General features: G+C 45.9%; 1 protein-coding gene across 1 annotated transcript; it reads left to right on the top strand.

Annotated features, from left to right (window-relative positions):
• Positions 1 to 1,367: 1,367 nt before the first annotated feature.
• Positions 1,368 to 9,039, top strand: LOC138249032 (uncharacterized). The gene is made up of 2 exons (XM_069203091.1): positions 1,368 to 2,976; positions 8,521 to 9,039. The coding sequence occupies exons 1-2, from the start codon at positions 1,914 to 1,916 to the stop codon at positions 8,586 to 8,588; spliced, it is 1,131 nt and encodes a 376-aa protein (XP_069059192.1). The 5' UTR covers positions 1,368 to 1,913; the 3' UTR covers positions 8,589 to 9,039.
• Positions 9,040 to 21,920: the final 12,881 nt, after the last annotated feature.

Consider the following 21,920-nt stretch of genomic DNA (forward strand, 5'->3'; position numbering starts at 1 on the left):
CGCTGTAAAAGCATTGCATGGTAAAGGATGCATGGTAAAGGCATGTGCTCTAAAAGCATTGCATGGTAAAGGATGCATTGTAAAGGCATGTGCTCTAAAAGCATTGCATGGTAAAGGCATGCGTTGTGAAAGCATTGCATGGTAAAGGATGCATGGTAAAGGATGCATGGTAAAGGCATGTGCTCTAAAAGCATTGCATGGTAAAGGCATGTGCTCTAAAAGCATTGCATGGTAAAGGATGCATGGTGAAGGCATTGCGCGGTAAAAGCATTGCATGGTAAAGGACGGTAATGGATGCATGGTAAAGGATGCATGATAAAGTCATGTGCTCCAAAAGCATTGCATGGTAAAGGATGCATGGTAAAGGCATGCGCTGTAAAAGCATTGCATGAAAATGGATGCATGGTAAAGGGTGCATGGTAAAGGCATGTGCTCTAAAAGCATTGCATGGTAATGGACGCATGTGTAAAGGATGCATGTGTAAAGGATGCATGGTAAAGGCATGCGCTGTAGAAGCATTGCATGATATAGGATGCATGGTAAAGGCATGCGCTGCAAAAGCATTGCATTGTAAAGGATGCATGGTAAAGGCATGCGCTGTAGACGCATTGCATGATATAGGATGCATGGTAAAGGCATGCGCTGCAAAAGCATTGCATGGTAAAGGATGCATGGTAAAGGATGCACGGTAAAGGCATGCGCTGTAGAAGCATTGTATGGTATATGATGCATGGTAAAGGCATGCGCTGTAGAAGCATTGTATGGTATATGATGCATGGTAAAGGCATGCACTGTAGAAGCATTGCATGGTATAGGATGCATGGTAAAGGCATGCGCTGTAGAAGCATTGCATGGTATATGATGCATGGTAAAGGCATGCACTGTAGAAGCATTGCATGGTATAGGATGCATGGTAAAGGCATGCGCTGTAGAAGCATTGCATGGTATAGGATGCATGGTAAAGGCATGCGCTGTAAAAGCATTGCATGTGTAAAGGATGCATGGTAAAGGATGCATGGTAAATGCATGCGCTGTAAAATCATACAGCCCTTCAGAACAGGCCCCTACTCTTTAAAGAGGTCGCTGTGCGCCCTCTGTGTACCGCAGACTCAGCACGGTGCCTTCATGCGGTCGGGCGGCGGGAAGAGCAGGTGACGGGCTTCTAGCACGGGTGAAACAAGGTCCGGTGTTGTGTCTCGGCCACAGCAGATGAAGAATTCCGCTGCTGACCACAACCGCAGTGACTCCGCTCCCGGCGCTCCCCAGACCGCGCAGTGCCCTCCCCACCCAAGAATGCAGACTCCGACATAAAAGGCGACACCTGCAGGAGGAGCAAATAGAGAGACAGAGAAGAGGGGGAGAGGGAAGGAGAGAACTGAGGGAGCAAGGCAGAATTTAGCCAGAAAGAGAGAGGGGGACAGTAAAAGAACGAGGATAAGAAGGGACAGAGTGAAGAGTGGCAAAAAGGGGGACAGAGAGAAAAAGTGCGAGAGTGAGAGCAAAAAAGAAAGATAAAAAGAGGCAGAGAGGAAAAATATACAGGAGAGGGGGAAAGAGCGGGGAGAGAGAGAGGAGAAGATAAGGAACGAAAGATAGAGAAGGGGCAGAGAGGGAGAGAGAGCGAGGGACAGGAGAGAGAGAGAGGGAGAAAGAGAGGGTGGCGGAGAGAAGGTGAGAGAGGGAAGCTGAGAGCTGGTAGAGATAAAGACAAAGATAGGAAGAAAGATTAGAAAAGAGAGGAAAAGAAGAGAGGACGAGAGAGACCAAGAAAGGGAGAGAGGAGGGACGCAAGAGTGAGACAGACCGACAGAGAAGAAGATAGAGCAGGGGAGAGGAAACATAAAAGAGATTGAGAGACACGGAGAAAGAGAGTGCAAGAGACAGCCAGAGAGAGGAAAGTACAACAGCGCACAATGCCCCCCACTCCCATCAGTCTGAGAGAGGACCAATGGGAAGGCTCTAAGCCAGGGAAGTTTTTCCAGAGAGGGCGCTTGTTGAAGATTGATGAGATAGAGAAGGCCATGGCAAGGAAGGAATATGCTGATGACGTCAGGGATGGAGAGTCCAGCCTGAGCATGCTCCGCATCATCAGAGCCCAGAAGGATAATCCCATCATGCACTGCATGATGAAGACCCCAGCCCGCCTCGAGGTCTCCAGGCTGCAGCATGTCACTGGGAGGGACGGCTTCCAAGGGATCTTCAATGATGGAAGTTTTAAAGGAAAGCCAAAAAAGATATCGGAAAACAACACTGAAGAATGGAGGTGCTTTTCATGGTGGAGCGTTGCTGTCCCCCGGGACACCATTAGTTCCATCAGACGAGTCGGCTTCGAGGAGCTTCCCTGCATTAGTGAGCAGGTGTCTTTGATGAAGATGAGGATATACAACCAGTTCGCCAACTCCCCTGTCTTCAAGGATGGATCCCGCTATGGGAACTTCAAGTTTTCCTTCTCGGTGGAGGATCTGGTCACCGCGTACCAGGACCAGCACTGCAGTGGTGGACCGGCGGTGTTTCGGATCCTCGGTACCTGGACCTACCAGCAGGAGATACTCCATACCGTCCTGGTCCATGGACCACAGTATGATCACTTGTTCCAAGATCTGCCTGAGATCACACGTGACACTCAACAGTCGGTCTACCAGAGAGAGGATGGTGTCTTCATGTTCAACCTAGAGTCCACCAGCATCACATTCACTCTGCGCCTCGATAGCCAGGGACATGTGGAAGGGCTCACAGGGAGCAGACGATCACAGTGTGTCTGGAACAACCCCAGCTTCGCCTTCTTCCTCCCTGAGGGGGGACCTCTCAAGCTGGACATATCCAGGGAGAACCTAGGTGCCTGCAAGGACGTAAAGCCTGTCATGCAAAGCAGAGGGGACCGAGTGCCTGTCAAAGAGGCGACAAAACTCATCCAGAGCCACTTCCAAGCGCGAGATGGTTCCCAAGGGATCAAAAATGGAATTTCAACCCTCCCAGGTAAGTGCACGGTCTGGTACCGGCATGCCACTCGTTGGCTTCAGTCCTGTATACAGGGAAACACAGATATTACACACCGTGACCAGGAGTGCAAGGCAGACCAGGTGAGAGGGGGTGAGTACAAGAGGAACCGGGTATTATATGCAGGTGTGAGTGCAAGAGGCCAGGTATTATATACAAGTGTGAGTGAGTGAGTGCAAGAGGCCAGGTATTATATACAGGTGTGAGGGAGGGAGTGCAGGTAATATATACAGGTGTGAGTGCAAGAGGCCAGGTATTATATGCAGGCGTGAGGGAGTGAGTGCAAGAGGAACCAGGTATTATATACAGGTGTGGGGGAGTGAGTGCAAGATGCCAGGTATTATATACAGGTGTAGGGGTGTGAGTGCAAGAGGCCAGGTATTATATACTGGTGTGGGGGTGTGAGTGCAAGAGGAACCGGGTATTATATACAGGTGTGAGTGCAAGAGGCCAGGTATTATATACTGGTGTGGGGGTGTGAGTGCAAGAGGCCAGGTATTAATACAGGTGTGGAGGTGTGAGTGCAAGAGGCCAGGTATTATATACAGGTGTGAGGGAGGGAGTGCAAGAGGCCAGGTATTATATAGAGGTGTGTGGGTGTGAGTGCAAGAGGCCAGGTATTATATACAGGTGTGAGGGAGGGAGTGCAGGTAATATATACAGGTGTGAGTGCAAGAGGCCAGGTATTATATACAGGTGTGAGTGCAAGAGGCCAGGTATTATATGCAGACGTGAGGGAGTGAGTGCAAGAGGAAGCAGGTATTATATAAAGGTGTGGGGGAGTGAGTGCAAGAGGAACCGGGTATTATATGCAGGTGTGAGTGCAAGAGGCCAGGTATTAATACAGGTGTGGAGGTGTGAGTGCAAGAGGCCAGGTATTATATACAGGTGTGAGGGAGTGAGTGCAAGAGGAACCAGGTATCATATACAGGTGTGAGTGCAAGTGGCCAGGTATTATATGCAGGCGTGAGGGAGTGAGTGCAAGAGGAACCCGGGTATTATATACAGGTGTGAGGGAGGGAGTGCAAGAGGCCAGGTATTATATACAGGTGTGAGGGAGGGAGTGCAAGAGGCCAGGTATTATATACAGGTGTGTGGGAGGGAGTGCAAGTGACCAGGTATTGTATACAAGTGAGAGGGGGTGAGTGAAAGAGGAACCAGTTATTGTATACAGGTGAGAGGGAGTGAGTGCAAGAAGCCAGGTATTATATACAGGTGTGAGTGCACGAGGCCAGGTATTATATACAGGTGTGGGGAGTGAGTGCAAGAGGAACCGGGTATTATATACAGGTGTGAGTGCAAGAGGCCAGGTATTATATGCAGACGTGAGGGAGTGAGTGCAAGAGGAAGCAGGTATTATATACAGGTGTGGGGGAGTGAGTGCAAGAGGAACCGGGTATTATATACAGGTGTGAGTGCAAGAGGCCAGGTATTATATGCAGACGTGAGGGAGTGAGTGCAAGAGGAAGCAGGTATTATATACAGGTGTGAGGGAGTGAGTGCAAGAGGAACCAGGTATTATCTACAGGTGTAAGTGGAAGAGGCCGGCTATTAATACAGGTGTGGAGGTGTGAGTGCAAGAGGCCAGGTATTATATACAGGTGTGAGGGAGGGAGTGCAGGTAATATATACAGGTGTGAGTGCAAGAGGCCAGATATTTTTATGCAGGTGTGAGGGAGGGAGTGCAGGTAATATATACAGGTGTGAGTGCAAGAGGCCAGGTTCTATATGCAGGCGTGAGGGAGTGAGTGCAAGAGGAACCAGGTATTATATACAGGTGTGGGGAGTGAGTGCAAGAGGCCAGGTATTATATACAGGTGTGAGTGAGTGAGCGCAAGAGGCCAGGTATTATATACAGGTGTGGGGGGGTGAGTGCAAGAGGCCAGGTATTATATACAGGTGTGAGTGAGTGAGTGCAAGAGGCCAGGTATTATATACAGGTGTGGGGGAGTGAGTGCAAGAGGAACCAGGTATTATATACAGGTGTGAGTGCAAGTGGCCAGGTATTATATGCAGGCGTGAGGGAGTGAGTGCAAGAGGAACCGGGTATTATATACAGGTGTGAGGGAGGGAGTGCAAGAGGCCAGGTATTATATACAGGTGTGAGGGAGGGAGTGCAAGAGGCCAGGTATTATATACAGGTGTGTGGGAGGGAGTGCAAGTGACCAGGTATTGTATACAAGTGAGAGGGGGTGAGTGAAAGAGGAACCAGCTATTGTATACAGGTGAGAGGGAGTGAGTGCAAGAAGCCAGGTATTATATACAGGTGTGAGTGCACAAGGCCAGGTATTGTATACAGGTGTGAGGGAGGGAGTGCAAGTGGCCAGGTATTGTATACAAGTGAGAGGGGGTGAGTGAAAGAGGAACCAGCTATTGTATACAGGTGAGAGGGAGTGAGTGCAAGAGGCCAGGTATTATATACAGATGTGAGTGCAAGAGGCCAGGTATTATATACAGGTGTGAGGGAGGGAGTGCAAGAGGACAGGTATTATATACAGGTGTGAGGGAGGGAGTGCAAGTGGCCAGGTATTGTATACAAGTGAGAGGGGGTGAGTGAAAGAGGAACCAGCTATTGTATACAGGTGAGAGGGAGTGAGTGCAAGAGGCCAGGTATTATATAAAGGTGCGAGTGCAAGAGGCCAGGTATCATATACAGGTGTGTGTGCATGAGTGCAAGAGGCCAGGTATCATATGCAGGTGTGAGGGCGTGAGTGAAAGAGGCTAGGTATTACGTACAGGTGAAGAGAGAATGAGTGCAATAGAGAACAGATTTTATGTACAGGGGAACAGGTGCAATAGAGACCAGGAAATATGTACAGGTAAAGAGGGAATGAGTACACCTGAGACCAGGTAGTATGTACAGGTGAAGAGGGAATGTGTGCAACACAGACCAGGTATTATGTACATGTGAAGAGGCAATGAGTACACCTGAGACCAGATATTATGTACAGGTGAAGAGGGAATGAGTGCAATAGAGACCATGTATTATGTACAGGTGAAGAGGGGATGGGTGCAGTAGATACCAGGTATTATGTACAGGTGAAGAGGAATGAGTACAACTGAGACCAGGTATTATGTACAGGTGAAGAGGGGATGGCTGCAGTAGAGACTATGTATTATATACAGGTGAAGAGGAATGAGTACAACTGAGACCAGGTATTATGTACAGGTGAAGAGGAATGAGTACAACTGAAACCAGGTATTATGTACAATTGAAGAGAGAATGAGTACAAGAGACCAGATATTATGTACAGGTGAAAAGGGAATGAGTACAACTGAGACAAGGTTTTATGTACAGGTAAAGAGGGAATGAGAACGTCCAAAACTAGGTATTATGTACAGATGAAGAAAGAATGAGTGCAACAGAGACCAGGTATTATGTACGGGTGAAAAGGGAATGAGTACAACTGAGACCAGGTATTATGTACAGGTGAAGAGGGAATGAGTATACCTGGGACCAGGTATTATGTACAGGTGAAGAGGGAATGAGGGCAATAGAGACCAGGTATTGTGTACAGGTGAAGAGGGAATGGGTGCAAGAGACTAGGTATTATATACAGGCCGGTGAAGAGGGAATGACTGTGACTGTGATCAGGTATTATGTACAAGTGAAGAGGGAATGAGTGTGACTTCGACCAGGTATTGTGTACAGGTGAAGAGGGCATGAGTACACCTCTGACAGGTATTATGTACAGGTGAAGAGGGAATGAGGGCAATAGAGACCAGGTATTGTGTACAGGTGAGGAGGGAATGAGTGTGACTGAGACCAGGTATTATGTACAAGTGAAGAGGGAATGAGTGTGACTGAGACCAGGTATTGTGTACAGGTGAAGAGGGCATGAGTACACCTCAGACCAGGTATTATGTATAGGTGAACAGGGAAAGAGTGCAACACAGACCAGGTGTTATGTACAGGTGAAGATGGAATGATTACAACTGAGATGAGGTATTATGTACAGGTGAAGAAGGAATGAGTACACCTGAGAAAAGGTATTATGTATAGGTGAAGAGGGAATGAGTACAACTGAGACTAGGTATTATGTATAGGTGAAGAGGGAATGATTACAACTGAGACCAGGTATTATGTACAGGTGAAGAGGGAATGAGTACACCTGAGACCAGGTATTATGTACAGGTGAAGAGGAATGAGTACAACTGAGACTAGGTATTATGTACAGGTGAAGAGGGAATGAGTACACCTGAGACCAGGTATTATGTACAGGTGAAGAGGGAATGAGTACAACAGACGCCAGGTATTATGTACAGGTGAAGAGGGAATGAGTACAACAGACGCCAGGTATTATGTACAGGTGAAGATGGAATGAGTACAACAGACACCAGGTATTATGTACAGGTGAAGAGGGAATGAGTGCAATAGAGACCATCTATTATGTACAGGTGAAGAGAGAATGAGTGCGACTGAGACCAGGTATTATCTACAGGTGAAGAGGGAATGAGTGCCACAGAGGTACTCCCTATGCTACTAAAAGAACCAGGTGCTAGCGGGGTGTTCAGATTTGTCTTGGTATCACAGAGGCCACAGAGCAGCCAAATAGATTTGGAATCAGAAGTACCAGGAGCATTTGTGACCCCCATCCCTCCGGAATGCGCCCCACGTGCTCAGCCCTGAAGCATCCCGCATTCTTGAATGTGCTGAGGTTATGTAGGAGACTCAGATCAGCGCCTAGAAGCGCGATGGAAAGAGAGGAAGAGAGAAGGAAAGAAAAGAAAAAAATAGTGAAAGAAGGCAGCAATGAAAAAGGAAAAGGTAAGACAGAAAAGAAGGAATGGGTGAATGATAGAAAGAAAGAACACAGCAGAATTTCAAACGGATACAATCTAGTGTGCTGTGAAATAGCAAGAGAGAAAAGCAGAACACTCCAAAAGGAATTTACAACAGCATTGGTAGGAGACGGGACTGATACAGATGGAACATGCATCAGAAGGGTCTGCTATCACATCAGGCTCTAAACACAAAGGCAACACTAAAGGAATTATAAAGTGAAAACAAAAACACTGGCACTGAAGGGCGCTAGCTTTTGTGCAGACGTGAATCATGTGAAAGAGCAAAATGCAGTCGCTCGGAGTGTAGTTAGCCCGTGGCTGGAGGAGGCTGATTCATGCTATGGTGGGCGGAATCAAAATGTGACTGACACAGCAACAGACCAATGGGTGAAGAGAGCTGGCTGAGAGTCCCTAGTGTCAGTAAATTATGTGCATTTTAGTAAAATGATAAGGTCTCGGCTAATGCCAGACCTAATAAATGGAGACGAAAGAGACAGAACGACTAGAGACAGGAGGGCTCAATGCTGTGAGCAGGAGGGCAGTCTCTTGCTAAACACGGAGGGGGTGCTGTGTGAGGAGCACAGTTTGATGTGTTTACAGCTCCGCATGGATTCCGGCTCCTGGTCAACAAGAGCCAGGCCCCTGCCACTGACCATGTCCAAAAGTCTACCTGTGACAGGGACAAGTGTCTCATCTTCATATGAGGACAACTTTAACATTTTTTCTGGTATTTCACAGGGGACAACTCTCTGGAGATGCGGAGTCCCAAAAGAAGACGCCAGTTAGACGACCATCATAGCGCCTAGAACTGCAAGACAGCAAACAAGAAGCTGTTCATATCATTTGATTCTCATAAAAATACAAAATATGTGCCTCCTAGAAAGAGTCATGAATCATAATGAATCTTAGCTGACCTCTGAGTAATCAATGAAAGCAACTCGATTAAATCAAGAAATCAAATATAAAGTGTTTTCTATAATAATTGTGCATTTATTTGCCGGCAATCATTGTACTGTAGAGTGCAATAAAACAAGCATGTCTAAAAGCAAATAATTAAGGCTGTGATTGGCTGAACATTAACAATATGTGAAAACGACGACGGTTGGCCCCCGTGAAAGTGATTCAATGAGAGACACCGGAAGTCGTTTCCCATCATGTTTTGGGGCTGAACAAGGGATGTCACCTTGGTTTGACTGCTAATGAAAATTCTCATTTGACAATGGTGATGTTTTCCCTTTCCTATTGTATTGAACTGAACACAATAAATAACTTTTTAACACTACTCCAAAATAAAACATGCATAATTACCCCAGAGGCCTGAAAAATCAGTTTTTTCCAAACTTTCCCTGCGCTGTGCAGTTAAAATGACACGTTAAATTAAAAATGGTCACTTTTTTCTAGCAGAATCTCACAAAACCCGAGTGGAGCTTTCATGGCCACCTGGTATCTCGGTTAATGTCCATCACACAAGGGGACCTGTCCAGCAGCCTTAATGTCCCGTCCTTTTATATTAATTTATGGTGGGAGTTCTGCACGTGCCACACTCCAAATCAGGTCCTGATGGGTGTTTTAGGATCTGTTTTTACACCTGTGTCAACGTGTAGGCACCTGTAGGAAGATGGCCTGGTGTGTGGTGGGTACCTATTGGACTTACACCTTATACCAGGCCCAGGTATCCCCTCTTACTGAAGTGTAGGCAGTGTCTAGAAGCCAGGCTCTCTAGAAGTAGCTGTGGATGAGCAGCCAAGACTTATCTAGGAAACATGCAAAACTCATGGAATACCACTGAAGTCACACAGAACTCACACACATGAAAGAAAACACTCAGTGTTACAAAAATAAAGGTACTTTATTTTTGGAACATATCACCACAAAATACTAGACAAGTAGCCTACCCTTAGCAACCAGAAATAGGCATAGAAAAGGTTAGAAAACAGTGCAAATAGCAATAACCAATAGTGACCCGAGGGGGAGCACAAACCATATAGTAAAAAATGGAATGCGAACATGGTACCCCCACCTAGGTAAGTAAAATATATAGAGGGGAGCTGGGAGTACTAGCAAACCACAGAGGTAAGTAACACAGTAGCCACCAGCGACCAGGAATACAGGAGTAAAACACAGGGGCCCATATTTATACTTTTTGAAGCAAAACTGCGGCGACGCAGTTTTGCGTAAAAAATATTACCGCCAGCTAATCTGTGCACCGTGCGGGCGTCAGATTTATACTTTGACGCACGACGGCGCAAACCACAGGTGTGAGTCATTTTCTTTGACGCACACCGCAGCGTCACGTCGTAAATGAAAACGACGTTAACACAACGGAAATGACTGTGAGCCGATTTATGACACCGCAAACCGGATATGTGGCTTTTTTTGACGCAATAGCGTCAAAATTCTCCACAAACACAGTCATTCAGCAGAGGAGAGCCAAAATGGATCCCAGGTGCCTGTACAGACCCCAGGAATATGACAACAGACCAGGAACCAGCCAGGAGGACCCACACAAGACCCACGACAGGGAGAAGAAGAAAAGAAAGTGTCGCTTCAGTGCAGAGGAGCAGGACATTCTGGTGAAAGAGGTGACGGAACACCAGCACCAACTGTTTGTCACCTCAAAGTTGCCAATCAGTAGGAGAGAGGCAATATGGCAACAAATTGTTGACAAGATTAACAGTGTGGCAGAAGTATGCAGAACAGTCATCGAGTGCAAGAAATGCTGGCGTGACTGCAAGCGCAGGACCAAGAAAAGATGGCCGGGAACAGGAAGGCAGCACTGCAGACTGGAGGTGGGAGTCCAGCACCGCAAGAGCCCCTGGACCACATGGAGGAGATGGTCGCAGCCGTCATCCCGGAGGAGATCGTCACAGGGATTCAGGGATTCAAGGACAGGACAGCGCAGACTCCCAGGAGACAACGCACATGCAGGGTAAGTCGCATGGGGAATTAAAATGCACTAATGTTAACTGCAACTGGGGGGGAATACCTACTACACAATGCATGTAAGTCATCATATACATGGAGTGGCATGGGTAAAGGGGCACGGCACGGGGGCATGGCCCGTTCAGAGAAAACCTGGGGCACAGCATTACACAACACCAACAACCTTTCCATGGGGGGTATGCTGCCATGCCAACGATGTTGCAAAGGTAAAGCCACGCCAGGAGGGAAGGGCACAACATCAAACTGACAACCCATCACACGTCAGCCACTATACTCCCTACATTAACTAGGGCCCAATTAACAACCTCTAGCCATACCGACAACTGGAATGTAACATTGACAACAGTTGCCACTACCACCTCCGCTGTGTGTGCTGGTCAAGTAGCCAATGGTAGTAATGTCCCCATGGATCATACACACCCAAATTAGAGGGTTTAGGATGACAACGTTAACAATCCCCTGAAACAAGACAAATGTTCCAGTCCTGTCAAATGTGAATGCCCATAGTGGCTGCAAACATCAGCCAATGTCATCAACATTAGGAGGTACACAGCACTAAGGTCACACCCATGCTGCATATGTCAGGGTCCATCCTGTGCCTGGGTCACAATGCAACATCCCAAATGTCATACTGCTCAGACAACAGTATTGAGGGGGAGGACACATGTAACTGGTCACTGAAATACATCTGCACAGTCAGAGGAGGAAATAGGACACTGCTATGACTATCAGGGCAATCCGATTTACCACACATTCCCTAACATCAGCTGTACACATTACCAATGCTGACATCCATAGTGTGCCATAACAATGCTATGCATGGTATACGCTACATTTCAACTACATATAGGTGGATGTGAAAGATCAGAGACTGGGGCAGGTCCAGATTGTTAAGTGTGCTGCTAGTGCCATCAGAGCACCCACAGCCAGTGAAAGGAATGGAAGTAGGGGGAGGGTTGAGTAGGACAAGAAGGTGGCAATTCACTATTTGGCCAAAACCAACACCTAGAGAAGATGACGCTGACAAGTCCACTAACTGACCACAATATATGTGACATGCAGGTGGGGCATAGGCCTGGGAGAATGCCCATCTGAAAGACTGGATCAATGAACAGGAACCAAGATCACAATGTGAAAATCATCACAAGGCAGGCATGTCACATTACAAATGCCACAACACAGACACACTAATTGTACCCTATTTCAGTGCAGAGGACGATGTATCTCCTCCGGATATGCCTGTCCAGGACTACCCTGATGACATGGATGACGAGCTGACAAACATCAGCCACCAGACCCTCCAAGAGGTCCTTGGAACCCTCCAGACCCCACCTTCAGTCACAAGGAGGAGCACAGAACAAGCAGCCATCGCAGAGGATCCCCCCAACACCCCAATTGTACGATCTGCCAGCTCCAATACAGCACCAGCTTTGAGAGCACTGTAGTCGGAGTGCAGCAGGAGCTGGCCAAGGAGGTGCGGGTGGGGATGCAAACTATGACAGCCAGCCTAGAGGGGGTGCGTTCGTGCATGATGTCAACTGAAGAACAGGCAGCAGCTATGCAAGGGCGAACAACTATCTTGCAGGAAGTAGAAAAAGGCTGAAGGAAATCAGCACAGCTGGAATACAGTTGACCCAACACCTACAACAGCAATCCTGTCATCATGTGCACGAATGCAACATAGAAACCCTCAGGGCCGACCTGGCTGCCTACCATCGTGATGTGGCTGCTATTCTGAAGAACCAGCAGATCCTTCTTGCAGCAGTACTTTCCTTAAGACCCCCACAGGTAGCAGCTACCGGGATGTCTGACTCCACGTCTATACACACTGAGGTGTGTGTTGCCCCTTCACAACCACCATCTCAAAGGGCAGAGGAGGCAACACACACATCAGAAGATGAAGACCAGGAACAGATCACCTTCACACGTAAAAGTACCCAGAAGCACTAGTCCCTGCCACATGGCCACCTATTACCAAGGTCCTGCGCTTTGTAACATGCCAGTCTTGCAACAACTGTACTCAAGCACTGTTCTGCAAACCACTGTCTATCTTGTCAGCCTGCCCAGTGATTGTCTCTCACTAACTCGTTGGCAAATCCTGTCCCTCTGCACTGTCTGACACTTCACCCCAGCATGTCCAATGACATGTCCTTTTGCACTTGTGTAGGATCACAATGGAAGACGTCACTATAATGGACTCACAATCATGGACAATGTACATATAGCACAACAGCACTTTTCAATAAATAGCACTTACACAACCACTTTGTCTCTGTCTAGTGTGACACATCAACCGTGCAGTAGATCACTGAATTTTGCCCCCTGTCAAATGTCATAGATTGTCAATACAACTGTCCTGAAATAATGTGGGCTGATAACTATGCACAGTGGCCTGGATTCTACCATACTCTGCCCTTCCTGAGGGTAATATCTGAGGAAAAGAGAAACTATACACCATCATGCAGTGTTGGGTAGATCAACCGTTCAGCAAGGGATATCTAAACCATAAAATAGTGCCTTCAAAATGTTGCTTCGATGCAAAACTAACACATGTAACATTGCCCACAAATATAAGCGAACAGTCACCAAACTGCACGAATGGAGGTGTATGAGTTTACATCCAAATAAGTGATCATGCTGAACAGTGTAACAAATGATCTATGTGAGTTATGTACACTATACTACAAGAGAGCATACTACCACTCACCTTATAAGGGTTTCCTGGGACATGAGTCTGCAGTCAGACATAACACAGTGTCCCCAATCCTAAATCTGGAAGCCCAGCATGTGACATTGAAAACATACATTACGAAAAAAACATACTTTGGGATCCATAGTAACTGTGATTGGCGATTGCAATGAATGGCCGAATCTTTTCAAGGTAGCTTTGGGGTAGCTGCCAATGTTACAGCTCAGTTGTGATTTGTTAGCAGCATAGGACACAAAATGTAATACAAAAGAAACACTGTACACTCATGCCAAAGCGCTGATCTACAAGCATTTCACACATACTGTAAAGGATTACCTACAGATTTATTAAACAGTAAAAACAGAAGTGAAATTTCAGGGAAAAGCCTTACCTACCCTAATCTACTTTAACTACTCATTACCCACAACAGTCCCTAACTAACCTAAGCTAAACGTACTTGTCACATTTAATGAAACGTTCTAAACATCAACCCTCCCACCCCCCCTTATGAGACGGGACACATGGAGGACAACAGATACTAGCCTAAAAACATACTAACCTATACTAAACAAATATATATATATATATATTTTTTTTATTTAATTCTTTTTTTTATTTATTTTTTTATAAATACACAAGAACCCCAACATTGCCCCCCACCCACACACTTAAAAATAAACAGTAGAAATATTCAGGACTGCCCCACACCCCACCCACTAACACTAACTAAACTAACATCCTATACTAACCAAACACTAAGCCCCCTAAACCCACAAAGTATAAGAACCAGGAAAGAGGAGGGAATCATGTCTGTATATTCAGCTACAGGTTGGCCCTCCGGAGGGTCCTGTTGATTGAACGCACCCGCCGATTCACCTGTCGCACCTCCTGCCGCAGTCGACTCATTTTCCGAAGGACAGGATCCAATTTTCGCTGCATTTGTCCAAAAGCAGCAGGGTCAATGGCTGCAGCTGGGGTGGTCTTGGTGCCAGCCGAGGAAGTATGGGGCTGTGTATTGTCCATGGCTGTGGGCTGCCCTGCAGGTGGTGCTGTGCTTGGGCCTGGAACACTTGCTGTGGATGTTCCGGCAACGGTCCCAGCTGCTGGTGGTGCCACCTGGGTGGTAGTGGTGCTGGTGGTGGTTGTGGTGAGCAAAGAAGGTCCGCCTTGTGGAAATGCCCTCCAGGCTCCAGAGGCTCGTTCATGCCGATATCTTATGGCCATTTTTCGGTACCCAGACTCGACTTGAAGTATATGTTGGTACCTCATTGCCCACAGTTGAAACTCCCTGACCTGGATGGGTGTCACATTAGCAGCTGTGAATACAAATAGAAAATCTAACATTAGGTACTGCATTGTGTGAAATGGCACAAGAAGTAAATCAGACAATACAACTATTGTACTTGTAACAGCTCAAATCATCATACAGATCATTGATTATCCCTGAGGAAGTACATGGCAAGCCAGCCTAAAAAGGTCCTATCACACATAGCACATCCAAACCCTACAAGATGGGTAACAACAGCATGATTTTGGCATCATAGTTCTGCCAGTTGTCAGCTAACAATCATGCTGCACATCCTCCACCACTGCCAGGGCTACAAATGTCATTGTACGGGATAGAAATCTAGGGACACATGATCTGCAAGTTGTAAATGGACTTGCCAGTATAGTACTCATGTGTGAAACATGAGTGTGTATACTAGGTTCAGACAAAAGATTCACTGATTTACATGTCTGTGTACCAAACTTGTATCATCAGTCCTAGGTACACTATTCACAAACCTACGCCTGTGTTTGAGGTTGGGGGGTGGACCAACAACTAATAATTTCTAACAACAAGGACACCCGGGAAGCTTAGGAAAGCTGGACATGTGTTTGGCTCAGCACACATACCACAGGTAAGGAGGATCTCCAAATAGGAGACAGCAAACCCTTGACCAATCCCAGCGCCACTCATGTTTGAAAATGCAGACCTTAGTCAACATCATTTACTACCAGTAAGCCATGACTTACAACAAACACAGAGATGCAAGAACACCCCTGGCCATGAGTTGCATGTACACCTAGGCCATTGCACTCAAGTGCCACATACTTGTAGCACTACGTGTGGAACTACATGCTGCTAGGAAGTTCAACCTACCGTTTAATAAGTACATTAGTGAATAGGGAAGAAGACGTCTGTGGGTAAGCATTTGGCAGCCCCATTCTGTGAGAATGTGGGTCTGACTGGCTGACTAAATCACAAATTTGGTCCGGTGCGACTCTTTCTGATTCAAGTTTATCCACATGACTCATCCCTATTCACATTGCGGTGCCTACAGGACTGACCTAGAATACCTAAATAAGACAATAGGATAAGGATTGGCCAACTCAAAAGATGGTGATAAAATGATATTCCACTCATGGAACAAAACAAAAGATTGGCCAGCGCATCACACTTTGCTATGTGTCCAACACACAGGAGTCCATCACACATCACCAGCAAACATAACACATAACAGACATATCAACACTTACTGGAGTTGTCTGGGTCCTCGAATCGAGCCACCTCACCAACAGTGTAGGGTGCCGGTCCACCTGTAAGGCATGGAAGGGAGAAATGTGCTCAATGTCTGTGCACTGTACAACAATTCCAAAGACAAATACTATGTGTAAGATTACATCAGAAAGTAAAGCCTCTCAGACATGATGATACTGCATCCTACATAGCACGGCTAACATGTACATACCATGGGTCTCCAGTGAGTGATACACACATATCTGCACACATGCAGTGGCCCTAACTATCATGTGGAGGCAAACATGCTTCTTCATTAGTGAGCAGACATAATAATGGAGTGTATTCGTCTCATCATGTGTATCCAAGAGAGACATCCAAAGCCACTTTCTGTGAGCACTGCATTACCAGTCAACCAGCCATTGTGACCATCACACATTTATGACACACAGGTACAATGTACAGAGGGGCAGGGACAGTTGTTAGCCCTTATGTTGTTACAGTTTCTTCATTTGATGTGGCACAGCTATGATGAGTTGCACCAACCATAGAGATACGAACCCATGTGCATACCTTTGGCCAGCCATCCCTAATCGAAATGTGGCACAACAAACTTCAAATACCAGTCTAAGATGTTAGTTGAGCGCAGCTAGAACTTGTTCCCTATGTGTTCAAATCCAGATCAGACCTGTATCCGAAATGAAGGAGGGACACAATAATCCCTAAGATTTTTGGAATTTCCATGATCGGTTTCCTTACACACTCACCAGAAACACATGAGACATATGTTCGGACCACATTGCTATAATCAATTGACATGAAGCCTGCACTCATTTTCAGCCTCATGTAGTGTATCAAAAGTCAGTCTAGCTGTTGCGTCAACAAATGATGGTAATTATTTGGAAATTTCTATACCTCACAGGCAACTGTGGCCTATATCTATACATATTTTGGCTCCTGACTTGTGTTGCTGTTTGACACAAAGGTGGCACTCACTTACATTATGCAAATGTATTCAGTAAGTTTGCGGAGCTCTTGCTTCCTAACAGCTAGCAATTGTGGTCCTTAACAAAGTAGATATATGACCCTGTATGTTTCAGTAGCATTCCACACACTCAACAACATTGCCGGCAGACATCGTAAAAATCATCTGATGTCACTACAGAGCATTTAAACGTGCACATTTACATGATTTGTACTCACCAACAGTGCCACCAATCACAATCCCCAGGTGGTCCAGCAGATCTTGCTCCCTGGAGATAAGGTCAGCCCAGCGGTGCTTCAGCTGGTGGTCGTTTCTTGGTGTCCGATAAATCCGTTGCAGATAATGCAACACCTTTGCCCACATGAGCCTCAGTGCCTCAGTGTGATACCCCTGTATCACCCGCCCACCTGCCTCAATCATTAGGGGTAGGAAATGGCACACCAGCCATATAAATCCACCCAGCTCCTCCTCACCCATCTTGCCAAGACGAGGCCTACCCAACATCTTTGCAGCAACAGAGAACAAAGGATAATAGGGGGAAAGTGGAACAGGAAAAACTTAAACTAAACAACTAACACAGCCCAACTATACCCAAACTAACACTACCTACAACAGACTCCCAACAAAACAAAGACAATACTTTACAACACAAATGTACACAAAAAACACTCAGACAGGATACTACAAGTTTCTATTCACAAAAAGACAACAAATAGACCACACAGGAGACAAAAGCACAATTTGACCAGACAAAACTCTGAACACAGCCACACAGTCAGGAAATATCACAGACTGCAAAGTGAAAGTGAAAGTACACCCACTATACATAATCTGTAAACAGGATATCTTATTACATCACTTCCTGCCTAAAATAGCGGGCGTTTTTATATATTTTAAATATTTTGACGTATAGAGTCTGCGCGTCATTTTTTTCAACGCATAGGAGTAGAATTGAGCCCACATCCATATGTTTGGAAATAGTTTTACACTTAACCAATTTTCTGAGGTATAGTGTGGAAGATACAGCTCAGGGGTAATGGTTATTTCAGGGCATTTCGCGTCGTTTTTCGGCCTTGAGCGTCATTTTTTTACGCTTTTGCGTAATTTTTTGACGCATATGCGTCAAAATTTCAGGCATTAACTGGGTTTGGTCACTTTACCATTTTAATGTTATATTATAGTTGTGACAAAACTGAGATAGGCTGATTGCACCCACTTTGGTCATGACGGTGTATGGGCACATGTGACACATCATACTACTGCGGACCATGATCCGCTACTTAATGTACAGGATTTTCACTATTGACTGAGGCACTAGATGGCCAAACGTGTGGCCTACATATCTGTATTGCACAAATTGGGCATGTTTGGCGTCAGGAGAGGATAGCAAGGTGAAGCACATAAGTATAATACCTCAATGCCTAGTGCTCAATGTGTGTGCATTGGCTACTAATGTAGTTGTTGACCCACTGTGTGAGCATCACAAGATACATCATTGCAAATATGCTTATATGAATGTGGAGTCAATGTGCCCAACCCTCAGATGCAAGTCAGTGTGGAAATGAGAGAGGACATGTGTTCGTCACACATGTAGCAACATCTGTTATGTGCACTTCCTAGTTTTTGGGTAACGTAAACACCACAAATGACAAAGCATGCACCGGATAGATAGCAGACACTTGTTCATGTCAATGGTCCAAACCTTTCCCATCACATGTCCTGGAAATTTGGATACTGCTTCCTAGGCACTTGTTGGTGAACCTACCATGAGTCAGGCACATGTACAGACTAAGTGGGTACCATGTTATTGACACAGAAAGCCAAAGGTGAACCACAATTGTAATATCACGCCACAGTTGTGGTCATATGACTGAGCCACAACTCTCCTGTGGCAGTGGTGGACCAGCAGACCAAGCAGCACGTGGCCACATATTTCCAGTGATCAATTGCACAGAGGTGCCTGGTTCATGTGTGTGGTCCAATGTTAATCCTGTATATTTTTAGGGGTCTATGTTGTCACAGTTACGTACAGGTCTCATCATGAGTCAGTGGCGACTATTCCTGTATCTACTTAGTATCCTTCGGCGATCAATGGAAGTCAAGCCAATGAGGCTATGCGAACCCACATGGGGATGGCCCCACCCTGTCACTGCAGAAGTGTTATGAGACTGTCAACAGGGCAACCTTGGTGTGCTGAGTGAGATCATTTCTAAGGAGTCTTGTACCGGCAGGTGTCATCACATTATTAGTACACAGGTTGGCCTGTAAAGTTCCCACTGCATCTGGGAACATCACAGCCTCTGTGTTGATTAATCTTGCAGCTATTCAGCATGCACAGCCCATCAATATGTTGTGAGCAATGTCATTCAGCGTGTGAACTGTCAAGGTCCTAACATGTGTGGACTTTTCATGCACATTATCTGACGTTGATGGTTCTTCTGGAGGCACCATACCCAATCCCTGCATACAGCCATGGTACACTGTCACACTTTGTCGCTCATGCATACATGAGACCCACACAAGGGACAGGCCATGATTTGGGTATTTGGGTATTTGGAGACAAGTTCCCAATTATGGTACAATAAATAAGCAGATTATGCTAAGTAACTTATTTGAGTATGCATTGAAGAATCACCTGACAAAATACCCCCGGAGGAATGTGAGGGTTGGGGAAGCAACTATGATACATATGTAGCCACAAGGAACCTTTAGGGTAACGCACAGACAGGTGCCAATCAGGCTGACAGGATGCAGGATCAATCAGGATCCAGCACTTTCACAAAGTACATACTCAGTGGTCTGACTAAGACTGGTCGGAGAAAGAACAAGACAGTTGACATGGAAAACTGTGTTTGTCCTGTGTTTTGGAATGCGACACATAAAACCAAGGGCTATGTTACACAGCTTATTCTTCTAGCAATGCATAACAGTGTAATCAACAAAATGGCAGCTTCTATGCTGTTCCAAGCATCTGCAAGGGCAGTGCATGTTCAAATGGCTGGCCTGCATGGAGGTGCTCACAGGTGTGTGCTGCATCAGTTTCTCACAAGTTCTGTAGGTGAGATTTGAGTTCAAATGGCCAACAGTACCTTTCACATGGGAAGCAAAGTACAGGTGATAACAGGGCTTAGAGACTACAAGTCAGTGCATTATTTAACCTGACGTCCATGCAGACAGATGTACAATGACTATGGCATACCATACTAAAGGGTGAAGCACACTGGATTCACATTGTTAGTCTGTGTGTGTGTAGAGGAGAGAATATCTGGGTACACATATTACCATTCCAGGGACCTCTTAAGACAGGTGGGGTGAGACCAGGAACATGGGTGTGTCAGGACTTAGGACATGGGCTGACATGTACTTGGAATGTCATGTGCGCAATGCTTGTCATAGGTGTGGCACTTGTGCTGTCTATGTTCTGCTTAAATGGAATTCTAGTCACAGATAGTCCTTGCAAAGATAGGTGCTGTACGACTTACTGCTGTCAGGGGTATGATCATACATTCCCATTACCAATGCAATAGCACATCCACAGCCTCATATATGAGGCATTTTTTTCCTTATTGACTGATGGTGTCTTACTTGTGTGCCATATGCTGCGATGAACCATGTTGCCAACATGTATGTGTGAAGTAGGTGTGGTCCTCTGCTATTGGCCTTCAAAGGTGAAATATACAGGATATATGTCATTTACAGTGTGTGCGAATGTGACTGTTGTATAATACGCATCACAATTGCTTTGGAAAATTCTGTGTCCTGATCGGTATGTCAGCAATGTTCCATGAGGCTACATTCTTATTCTGATAGTTAGAGATAAAGGTGAGCAAAGATGATTACCCAGACCATGATATGGTGATTATTATAGGTGTTTATTTCCATATGTTGATACAGTGGTGAGTGGTTTCAAAAGAAATTGTTGACAATATGTTGGCGCCTACGCAATTCAGCAGCTGTGTTTTGTTGGTCCCCCTCGTGTTGATGGCCAGCATCCTCCTCTTCCTCCTCTTCAGGCATTTGTGTCTGTGGTTCTAATAGGGGAATGTTCCTTCGTACACAAATGTTGTGCAGGATTGCACATGTTAAAATGATCTTTCAGACCATTTCTGGTGAGTATAGGAGGCTGCCACAAGTGATGTCGAGGCACCTGAATCTCGACTTCAGGATGCCAAAGTCCTCTCGACTATGGTGCGTGTCCTCCTATATGCTTCATTGTAGGCACGCTCTGCTGCAGTGCTTGGGTTGCCAAATGGTGTCATAATCCATGGCTGGATCCCATAACCCTGATCAGCTGAAAGAGAAAATGATTGAGATCATGTTGATGTAGCTTGCCCCATTAATATCACCTTGCATGGCAGTAGTTGTCTTGTGTTGTCTGTGACTCTTTTGTGTTATTGTGTTGATTCCTAGGCTTCTAGGATGTACAATCAGCATTGGGTTGTTTCCTTGGCTGAACGAGTGTTTGGCTGCTGACCGGTTGTCAGCAGTATGTTTTGGGAGTTGCAGTACAGTGTGCCCTCCCTAGCATTGTGACTTGTGATACAGGTGTTCCTGTGTCTTCACTGAGGGTGAGATGATAGTCCCATACACAGATTCAATTTGACAGTGGTGGTAACACGTTTGCATCTATGTACCCTGGATATCCCATACCTTTAGACATATGCAATGGATTAATTTAAACATCAGTGAGATGCTTACATTTTGCAAGGTGACAATTAGCCAAACCTCTCCATACGTTGTGATCATTGACGTCTTAACATTTGACTGTACACTAATTTCACATGTGTGACAAGTTCACTGCAGACCTATCAGACATGCCTAGCGGTGTCACAACCTCAGTGTGTTCCTGTTCCCATGTCGCTGTCATGGTGTATATGTTGTTTGTCCTGGAGGGTTGCTGTGTAGTGTTTATATAAGTAGGTTTCTGTTCTTACCAGCACGTAGTCCATTGCCATATTGTCCATCCTGGAAGAGTTTATTGATGGTACAGTGACGGAAGATGAATGAATCATGCACACTCC

Source organism: Pleurodeles waltl, chromosome 8 (assembly GCF_031143425.1).
Source record: "Pleurodeles waltl isolate 20211129_DDA chromosome 8, aPleWal1.hap1.20221129, whole genome shotgun sequence".
In the NCBI taxonomy this organism is placed as follows: domain Eukaryota; kingdom Metazoa; phylum Chordata; class Amphibia; order Caudata; family Salamandridae; genus Pleurodeles; species Pleurodeles waltl.